The sequence below is a fragment of the Cynoglossus semilaevis genome, chromosome 1 (assembly GCF_000523025.1).
Source record: "Cynoglossus semilaevis isolate Cse_v1.0 chromosome 1, Cse_v1.0, whole genome shotgun sequence".
Classification (NCBI taxonomy): Eukaryota; Metazoa; Chordata; class Actinopteri; order Pleuronectiformes; family Cynoglossidae; genus Cynoglossus; species Cynoglossus semilaevis.
In genome coordinates this window covers 26050973-26062133 of record NC_024307.1, presented here as the reverse complement: position 1 = coordinate 26062133, position 11161 = coordinate 26050973, and the positions used below count along the sequence as shown (strand labels likewise).

Genomic DNA, 11161 nt, shown 5'->3' with positions numbered 1-11161 from the left:
CTCTGTGCATCACCCTTCTTATAAATTGGCACCAGAACACTTTTCCTCCACTCATCAGGCATCTTGTCAGTCTCTAAAATTCTGTTAAACAACCTAGTCAAGAAATCTACCGCAACTTCTCCTAAACACTGTCATCGGGACCAACTGACTTTCCACTCTTCATCCTCTTCAGGGCTTTTCTTACTTCATCCTTTCTAATCTAATCTAATCTGATCTTTCATTCATTCACTCCTCAAAGTATTCCTTCCATCTTCTCAGCACACTTTCCTCACTTGTGATTACATTCCCATCTCTGTCCTTAATCAATCTCACCTGCTGCACATCCTTCCCAGCTTGATTTCTCTGTCTCGCCAATCTATACAACTCCTTTTCTCCTTCCTTTGTGTCCAAACTCTCATACAACTCCTCATATGCCTTTTGTTTGGCCTTGGCCACTTCCCTCTTCACCTCCCTTGTCCTCTCTTTGTACTCCAGTCTGTTCTCTTCTGTTCTGTCACTATCCAATCTCTTCTTTGCTAATCTCTTCCTCTGCACACTCTCCTGGACCTTATCATTCCACCACCAGGTCTCTTTGTCCTCCTTTCTCTGCCCAGAGGACATACCTAGCACCTTCCTACCTGTCTCCCTAACCACTGTAGCTGTAGTCTCCCAATCATCTGGGAATTTCTCAACACAGTCCAGAACTGCCCCTACTTCCTTCCTGAAGTCTTCACAACATTTCTCTTTTCTTAGTTTCCACCACTTGATCTTCTGCTCTGTCTTCACTCTCTTCCTTTTTTTCACCTTCATTGTCATCCTGCACACTACCATGTGATTTTGTTTGGCTACACTCTCACCTGCCACCACTTTTCAGTCATTAATCTCCCTCAGATTACCTCTTCTACATAGAATATAATCTATCTGTGTGGACCTGCCTCCACTCTTTTACATCACCCTGTGTTCCTCTTTCTTTTGGAAATATGTGTTTACCACAGCCATTTCCATTCTCTTTGCAAAATCTACCACTGCCTGTCCTTCTAAGTTTACTCTCCCTAACGCCAAACCTGCCCATCACTTCCTCATCTCCTCTGTTCCCTTCCCTTACATGACCATTTTCCGTTTTTGTCCGAACCAACGGTCCTCCGATTCTTCTTTGTCTCCGACCAACAGTAGTCCAATTTCCACCAGTACCGTGTAGGTCAACAGCACTGTTGGCGGTCGTTATTAACCCGGGCCTCGACCGATCCGGTATAGAAATTGCTTTAGAGATTCGTATATTTGATGTGGCTAAAGGTTTTACGCTGGATGCCCTTTCTGACGCAACCCTCACCATTTATCCGGGCTTGGGACTGGCACTATAGAATCACTATAGTAGCACATGGCTTGTATACCCTAATGTACCCTAATGGTCTGGTATCTCAGCAAATACAACTGAAAAAAAAAGAGTCATTTTTAAGATTTTTTGCACAAAGAAGTATAGTAGTAAAATTGAGTGTTATGTGTCAAACTTTGCTGATTGTATCAAAACACACCAGAAATAGAGAAAAGTACCACTGCTGTTTTGGTTTAACAAAAAAAAAACAAAAAAAAACCTAACCACTAATATGTCATGTATTTTCAGTGACACCGACCAAGAAGCGGTTAACCTCTCCGTATAAATGTTGAAAGCAATTTTTGACCAACCAGCAACTTTCTAACACAGGTGTGGGCAAACCTTTTGACTCGTGGGCCACAACTGTCCTAAAATTGAACAGGGGGGCCAGGTCAGGAGCAGATAGATAGAGCGAAGATAAATGACATGAAAAAGTCATGCATAAAGGCTACAATACTTTTATCATTTTCCACACCACCTATTGGGGAAACGTGAGTATTACAGGGAAAAGTCATAAGTTTAATGATAATATAAATAATTTATATAACTTGAACAAGTTTGGCGGGCCGGATTAAATAGCTGAACAGGCCACATCCGGCCCCCGGGCCTTAGTTTACCCATGCTTGTTCTAACATCTGCCCCTTGATGACGAACATCAATAATGTTTCTATTTTTATTGAAAAGCTTTAGTTTGACATTCAAAAACCAAAAAGTATTTTCTATATCTTTCCTTTTTTATGCATTGAACAGCAGACACTGATATGGCACACAGCTCATTTGTGTTTGAGAGCCCTGAAATAGAGTTTCAGCTGTAGTTCATCTTACTTCGGTAAACACTATACACAGACCAATCACAACAAATTTGAATTTGTTGATGAGTAACTCCTGTGTGCGATGAAGTGACACTAGAGATTTCCACCGCGGACTTTGAGGCAGGCGATGCCGGATTTACAAAATGACATGATCAGCAGTTCCTTGTTGAGGAAGGCTGGTGGAGTGATGAGAAGAAGTTATTTTAGTCGAGTCTACAGTTATATTTAAGTTTGTTTTTCACTCCCCTGAAATTCCACTGTCCATTTAAATAATTCCCAAGTTGGACACACACTTGACCTGGACAATTCTCAGTGACGATGGTCAGTTAGGTAACAATACATTTCTGATGTTAGGTCTGTCTTGAATGTCTCCCCTCATGTGTACATTTACACTTTTATTCATGCCACCTCAGAGAAAGACAAGCATACATGTTTATAACATTTGATTAAAAAAATAAAAACAGTTTAAAAGACCATGCTAGTACAAAACGGACGAATGGTTAATCCCCTAGCAGCTTTTTTTTTTTTTTTTTTTTTTACAGAACATTAAATTAACAAACAATGTAAAGTCTGGACCCTAAAAAATGATGTTGATTAAATCAGCTTTTAAAGTTTGACCAGACAGTTCACACTGCATGTCTATGGGGAATGGTCAAAGGTCAAAGTTTTAGATTTATTTTGAAACACACACAGGCAGCTCTATGCACACGTTCATGAATTCATGTAGTTTAGGCCCTGTGGAATATATATACTGTGTTCCCTCTCTATATCACGGTTCTCTTGCTCCCTCAGCACATCGCTGATGTTTTTTAAACATCGCGATATGTTACAGCAAACACAAATTTTTAAATTTCCAATACTGTGAAATATAATTTTATAGCATAAAAACGAAAAGACATTTTGCAACACATACACACACTCTGGATTATCAAAATGATTTCTATTTGCTAAATGCCAGAGTAACTAGAGAAGGAGGTTTTTTTTTTTTAGACCATTTTTTAATTACTTTTTTAAAATCAGAAGTTTACATACACTAGGGTTACTGTGCCTTTAAACAATGTTTAAAAGGAATGCCCAGATGATGATGTCATGTCTTTGGAAGCTTCTGATTTCTGGTTTATTGACAACATTTGAATCAATTGGAGACACACCTGTGTCACAGAACACAATGCTTCTTTGTTTAACAGCATGGGAAAAGTCTAAAGAAATCGGCCACGATCTCAGACGGAGAGTTGTGGACTTGCACAAGTCTGCTTCATCCTTGGGTGTGTTCAAGATGCCTGTGTTCAGTTCAAACAATTCTACGCAAGTATAAACAACATGTCCAGCCATCATACCACTCAGGAAGAAGATGGGTTCTGTGTTCCAGAGATGAACGGGATTAGGTCAGTACTGTGCGTATCAACCCAAGAGCAAAGACAAAAGACCTTGTGAAGAGGTGTGTCATTATCCACAGTGAAACGAACACTGTACTGACGTGGGCTGAAAGGCCATGCTCCCAGGAGGAAGCTATTACTCCAAATGAAACACAAAAAAGCCAGATTACACTCTGCAAATGCACACAGGGAAAAATACCTTAATTTTTGGAGACATGTCCTGTGGTCAGATGAAACTAAAATCAAACTGTTTGGCCATAATGACCATCGTTACGTTTGGAGGAAAAGGGGGGAAGCCTAACTGTGAAACATGGTGGTGGCAGCATCATGTTGGGGGGTTGTTTTGCTGCGTCGAGGAACTGGTGCACTTCACAAAATCGATGACATCATGAAGAAGGAACAGTATGTGGAGATATTGAACCAACGTCTGAAAATATCTGCCAGGAAGTTAAGGCTTGGCCGCAAATGGACAATGACCCAAAGCTGTTTAGAAAATGGCTTAAGGACAACAAAGTCAATGTTTTGGAGTGGCCATCACAAAGCCCGGATCTCAATCCTATTGACCATTTATGGGCAGGGCTGAAATGACCTGCATGCACGGCAGCCTACAAACATGGAACAGTTATACCAGTTCTGTCAGGAGGTATGGGCCAAACTTCCTGCCAAGTATTGTGAAAAGCTTGTATATCCAAAACGTTTGACCCAAGTCATCCAGTTTAAAGGCAATTCTACCAAATACTAATAAAATGTATTTAAACTTTGGACTTTTAAGACAATAATAAAAAACATTGTCTAAAATTCTCTCTCTCATTAATCTGGCATTTAGCAAAGAGAAATAATTTTGGTAAAATTAAGTTTAATCTGATTTAATGTCAGACAGTGAGGAAAAAAAAGGATTGTGTGTCCTTTTATACCGTGTATGTAAACTTTCATACTTTCAACTGTATATATGGTGAGCATTTAATTACCGTAGGGTAATGACCTAAGTTGGACACAGGAGGGCACTGTTGTTTTTGTTCGACTGTTGATGACAGTGTGGGGGAGGTTCGTAAAGGGTAACTATATACGTTAATATGTAATATAATATATAATAACTATCTCATCTCTACTTCGCGATTTTTCCCAATTTCGTTGGAACGCAACTACCGCGATAAGAGAGGGATCACTGTACACTCTTGGAATTACGCCGTCTTATCCCAAAATCCCAAATGACCCTGAAACGTTCGTGCGTATTTAGATGAAATGTCCGTTTATACAACACTTCCCCAGACATGCACACACGCGCACAGACAGGAGGGTGAAAAAGTACAGAAACAAGATGGAGACGAGGACGAATGCACGTGGAAAAATGTGCAAATGTGTTACTGCACACCAAACCTAAAGACGTGACATTGTTCTCGTGCTCCATTCCGCCATCTTGTGGCCATTTTCCAGTTAAACGTACGTTCAACTTCTCTCAGCATGTGGCCATTTTCCCTTTAAAACAGAAAACAGTCTGTAACCTTAAAAAAATTTTGTGTAAATGTTGGTTCCGCAAAAAGTTCCACCGAATGTCTTCACAGTGACTGAGTTTTGGTCAAAAAGTTTTTTGTTTTTTTTAAAGGATACTTGGGGCAGAACTCTTGTTTTGAAATGTTTTGAGCAATGATTCAGTCGCCTTTGTTAGACTGATGAATACATGACCGTGAATCACAGCGATGTCAGGTCCTGGACCTCCAGCAGCATGGCATCCTGTTCTATCCTCAACTGGTCTCGCACTTGGAGGCTACCCACCAGCTCGGAACTTAGGTCTGAGAGACAGAAAACAAAATATGTGTTTTTTTATATATGTGGGCTAGCTGAGGATTAATCACGATAAATCAAGATAATTTAAGATAAACCATATATATATATATATATATATATACATATATATATATATATACATATACATATATGTACATATATACATATATATATACAGTATATACACACACAAATATTTACACACAGGGGGTCCTCAACTTAGGTTCCTACAGCACAACATAACTTAATTTGTGCTGTAAGTCAGGACTCACATGGTCAATGACCACAGAGACACTCAATTTGTGTGGCAAGTCCTTTCTGCAAGTTTTCAACATTGGCATCCTGTTGTACTAAACAGGAGTGAAACTTGGGATTGATAAAGTGGTAGTAAATAATATGCAGGGAGTTCTCGAATTCTCGGAATTCCGTTCCAAAGGTGCAATGTAACTCAATTTTTGATGGTTTTGATTTTAGTATGTTAACGGTGGCAGTTGCACTATGCAAGACCTTTCTACAGCCCGAAGCAACATTGTTCACCTTGAGTCTAAACTTGCATACTGCATAAGTAGCCATGTCACTCACCTTCGCCAACACGGTGGTAACGTCATAATCCAGGACATACAACATCAGAAGTCTGACTTATGCTTGGCAGCCATAACATGAATGTGTGTGCGTACCTTGAATGATCTGATTGTGAGATGAACACAGATCAGTGAGTTCTTTGATACTGAAGCTCTGTAAATCTGTGCGCTCCAAGTGTCTCCTGTGGATTACAGCATTGCTGCGTACTGCGGCCTGAGGAGAATGTAATCAGGGCTGTGAGTTCCTCAGCATCTAGGCGATCTTACACCTTTGCCCTAGCGCTAACTAAATGTGCGCTAACAACGGCCTCACCAGTGTATTGTGGTCCGTTCTCAGTCGATCTCTCAGGCTCCTCAGAGCGTTCCTAAAGCCTCGTGATTTTGGCTTCTCCGGCTTTGACACAGTCACCGGATGCTTCTGGACTTGAACTGCCCCCGTCTTTAAAAAATAGGAGACAAAAAAAAAAAAGAATGTTAATTTTATGTTTGGGGATTGTTCTATGTATCAGAAATGGGTAAGCACCAACTTGCAGGCTCAGCATGACCATTCAAACATTGGTACATAACTAGAAATAAATAATTGTAACCACATTCACTTTGACCATAGGTGTAAATGTGAACGTTAATGTCTCTATATGTGGCCCCGCAATGGACTGGCGATCTGACCAGGGTGTACCCAGCCCTCACCTGATCACAGATTCGACAGTTTGCACCGTAATTTCCGGTCTATAAACAGTTACTTTTTTCCACAATCAATGACTTTTCTGGTAGGCTACTCTGTGTTATACTAGTATCATGTCTGTCTGTGAATGGCTGTGTGTCTGTATGTGTCTGGGGGAAAGAACAGTAGCAAAAGTTGAAAGCAGTTTGAGCCCTGTCATGTTGAAGAGTGAGTTGGTTATACAGGAGCTGTTAAAACACTGTTTATGTTTATGTTGTGCTCGGTGTGGCAGAAAGAAAACAAAGTAAAAGGAAAGCGAACTACTTGTCATTGTGACACAGCACACACAGCACAACCATTACACAGCTAATGTTAGTTTCGGCCCTGACGCAGATCACTGAGGCGCTGAAGCGGGAAAGAGCTAACGTGTAACCAGCCGTGTTAAAGGCACTGTCTGGAAAAAAACATTTTTTTAATTAAAAGTGGGGAAAAAAAACTTTATGTGTAAATATCCCATATTACAACATGGACACTTGCAGCTTATAGAGAAGTGCGGACAATATATGTACAATTACTTTTTTTTCTTTTTAAATTTAGTGGGTAGGGCTTATATTCAGATTTGCTCAATAGTCCAGAAATTATGGTATGTTATAAAAATGTAAAAAACAAAAAACAAAAAACCAAAACAAACCACAGATAAACACGTGCATTTACTTCAAACTGCATTTATTATGGTATGTTATAAAAATGTAAAAACCAAAAACCAAAACAAACCACAGATAAACGCGTGCATTTACTTCAAACTGCATTAAGTCATGTAGTTTCAATACACTCTTTGTTATTACAGGTTAACATTTGAACGTGTCTTCATACATTGATTTGTATCTTAATATTTACCCGTGAGTTTGAGCTTTCCTTCTTGCCAAGGTCTTCCTTCTCTTTCTCCTCTTCCTCCTCACTTTCACTGTTGTTGATGAAGCAGAGTTGCAGATTCATCTGTGTCTGCAGGCTACAGAAAGAAATGGGATAGAAGATAAAGGACAAAAGCAAAAAAAACCAAAAAACCCCAAAGAACAAAACATAACAAAACAACAAAAAACTTTTATTATATAAACCATGTCATTCTAATCTTTAGAGTGATATGTTAAAAAGATTGACTTTATTTGGGTACTGACTTTGTTTTTTCACCGCAACACATTTCTGCACACACGCGCATGGAAAGTCAAGTTTTGTCCATACACAGTCCAAGCTCAAGTTTCTTTTTTTGTTTTTTTTTGTCACAACATGGTGCTCTGTGATATACTGGCAAATTTTTGCACTGTTTTGGAGCTGGGAGATAATACCAAGTTTTTATGACATGTTTGGTATAGAATGAGACTATAGTGTGTACATTGATAAATGCACTCTTGCCTTAAAACAGTGGTTATAAATTATTTTCTGTCATTCCCCCCTTGGGGACAGAAATATTTTCACGTCCTTGCTGGCACCGCACCGCGCCCCGCTCCACTATTTGAGAAGTACTGCCCTAAAATAATATACAGTTTCATTTATAAGCCGGCTCATTATGCCAGTTTTTGTCTGTTTCTCTTATTTCCGTCTTCTATCTTGACTCTCTCTCTCCCTCTCTGTAATCACACACCTCAAACTGAGCGACAACACAAGGACCACAATGAGCGAGATGCTGGTAAATCATCTCATAAACAACTTGAAGCTTTATTAAACAAGGATTCTTTTCCAATGGTTTCAGCAGCAAACAAATCCTCTCTGTCAAGAATGCTGGAAACCAGTTCACACTAAAAGTTCAAACCACAAAAAAAAAAAAAAAATCTTTCCTGTCACTTGTTAGTTCTTTAGCGTGATTGCTGTTAAGAGCTTTTTCCTGTAATAGTTGTTAAACCGCTTTAGGTGCACTCTTGACTTTGGTGGCATTACAAAATAAATTACGAAGTCATAGGGTTTGTTAACTGTAACACTTGCTTACTTTTTTATTTCCAAAGTTATAGATGCTTTTATGAGGGGGACCACATGGTTTAAACTAAATTATGTGGAATATGTGCCACTGATATCTTTTGCTATTTGCAGTGGGTGGTGGTTGGACTAGCCCAGCCCTAAGGATGGTTTACCTTTTTTCTGCCCTCTTGGGGTCCCCTTAAATGTCTAGTAAAAATATACTTATACAAATTATAATTAATAAAAAATACAAATTATTCTTTTTAACATTATGATAAAAAAACACAAACACAATAGCATCCTTATTCGTTCAAGTTCAAAAAGGCATAAAATGCAGCATATAAAAATATCTGAGCTGGGGCATGTTGATTGATGGCTGCGATCAAGTGACTGCAAAAGTGACAGCTAATTGAGTTCCTGTGCTACTCTGTAGTTGCAACACAGTATCTTCTTCTTCTTCTTTTTCTTTCGACAACCAAAAAAATGAAACTAAGGGGAAAAAAGTCCATAGGGTTGTCAGAAATTTGTGATGTCGAAATGGTGTCAAAATCCAAAAAAACGTTTTGGAATCTCTGATCTAAACAATGCTAGTGTAAATGGAAACAGATGGTCACTTTCTGCAAATAACCATACGGATTCAAATGCTGTTACAATTGTATTGTCCCCCCCCCCCCCCAATTTTACTCAAAAAAAAATGTAGCTGTGACGTTAACCTGGGAATGATGACGTTGGTTCGATTGAGGAAAGGTAAGGCACACATACCGGGAGGTGAGCGCCAGCACATGGCTGTTACAGGCATCATCTCCATCCTCCCAGCTCTCTGATCGTCTGCCTCTCTCTTCTGCTCGGCTCACTGGAGCCCGGCCTCGCTCCAGGGAGAGTCCACTCTGTAAGACAACTCAGGACTCAATTATCTCTGCTGCTGTTACTTTAACTAGTAATTAATAGGCATTGTTAGCACCAAAACAAATTGACAAAAAAAAAAAAAAAAAAATACACATTTCGATTCATCATTGGGTCGTTGAAAATTATTCACAACAAAGGGATGTCCAATAATAGACGCCCAATATTATCATAGTTATGTTCTCCAATATAATCACAGCTTCTCCAAAAACATTTTGCTCCTCTCACTCTCTCTTTTCCCCATACACTCCTCATTCCCACCTCTTCATAACACATGAAAAGAACATTGTGAACGATAAACAAGCCTAGTCACTAGATGGCACCACTGCAGCTCATTTTATTAATCTTATTTGGGATCAAGGGATTCTATGCAGAATGCTGGTGCCAGCAACTTATACAGTTGTTGGTACAGAGAAATTAATAAATATTACCAGGCGATCAATAGTATTTCACCCAGGGGCGACACTTCCGTAACTGCCAGGCCAACACTGGCTCACTTTATTAGTATCGGTTGATATCGGAATGGGAAATTAAATCTTTGGACAATATCAGCATACAGTGGTCCCTCTCCTATCATGGTAGTTGCATTCCAAGACCCACTGCGAAAAGGTAAAATCTGCAAAGTAGAGGCGAGATAGTTTTTATATTATTTATGTACTGTATATATTTACCCTTTATTTACCCTCCCCCAACACTTTTATCAACCCTCTCTAGACTGTATTACCCTTTCCCACACAATTATATGCACCGTAGAGTTGTAAAATGGAAATATAAGACGTACATATTATGTAAATAAATTAAATACATGACGTGGCAGAGGTTAGCACTTAGCTGCAGCAAGGAGAGCCACGGGAGTGGTGACGTAGGTGGCGCCCCGGACGCAGGTAAGTGCAATTGGAGTTATCAATCCTCTCCGTATATTAGTAGGAGCCGTGACCAAGGAGAGTGAACAGAGGAGTGGATAAAGACGGACCGTATATGAAAGCCGGGCACAGCGCAGGAGAGCGCACATTATTGTTAAGAAAAATAAAGGCTGTTAACTGTCATCTGTGTCAGCGTCTTCGTTTGGGCTTAGTAACAGAAGACTGAGAAGCGACTTTCACCAAACACAAGAGCACAAACTTTACAGCAACGTTCTGTAGTGGTGGACAGACAAGGGGAGATGCTGAGAGATGCTATGATGGATGAGTTCAATCACCAAGTAAACAAAGCTATTTTTAAAGTTAGTTTTTAACTGTTTAATTTTTTTTACGTTATGTTTTTTTAATCACGAAAATAATGAAAACATTGGAAATTATCACTATATATATATATTTACTGTAAAATACTGTGATACAGCAAAACTCTTGGGAGATTGGAATAAAAAAATATTTGTGATGTACTGAGGGAGCGAAAGGAGAAGTGCGACACAGAAAGGGAACATTGTATCTGCAAAAAGTTAATATCAGACATTCTTATCCATGACTGATTGAGATAACATTAGTCTTCTTTCTTCTTTTCCCTTCGGCTTTGTCCCTTTTTTCAGGGGTTGTCACAGCGAATCATTGTTTTCCATCTCTCCCTGTTCTCTGCATTTTCTACTTTGACTCCAACTATCTGCATAGTCCTCCCTCACTGCATCCATATATCTCCTCTTTGTCTCCTACCCGGTAGCTCCATCTCTAACATTCTTCTACCAATGTATCCACTGTCCCTCCTCTGCACATGTCCAAACCATCTCAATCTGGCTTCTCTAGCTTTTT

At 39.5% G+C, this 11161-nt stretch overlaps 1 protein-coding gene across 2 annotated transcripts in view; it reads right to left on the bottom strand.

Annotated features, from left to right (window-relative positions):
* Window positions 1–2545: 2545 nt before the first annotated feature.
* The window catches only part of LOC103387564 (schwannomin-interacting protein 1-like), a 13307-nt gene continuing 4691 nt past the window's right edge, over window positions 2546–11161 (bottom strand). Inside the window, exons 3-8 of one of the 2 annotated variants that reach the window (XR_003050541.1) lie at window positions 9279–9403; window positions 7464–7575; window positions 6219–6344; window positions 6002–6119; window positions 5148–5329; window positions 2546–3976 (exon numbers count right to left, since the gene is read on the bottom strand). Coding sequence is in view for 1 of the 2 variants with exons in the window: in XM_025058373.1 (XP_024914141.1) it covers window positions 5229–5329; window positions 6002–6119; window positions 6219–6344; window positions 7464–7575; window positions 9279–9403 (582 nt within the window). In the remaining variant the exon portion in view is untranslated. Of the gene's footprint in view, window positions 5330–6001; window positions 6120–6218; window positions 6345–7463; window positions 7576–9278; window positions 9404–11161 lie in introns of both variants that reach the window. The other variant, XM_025058373.1, reaches the window with a different exon arrangement.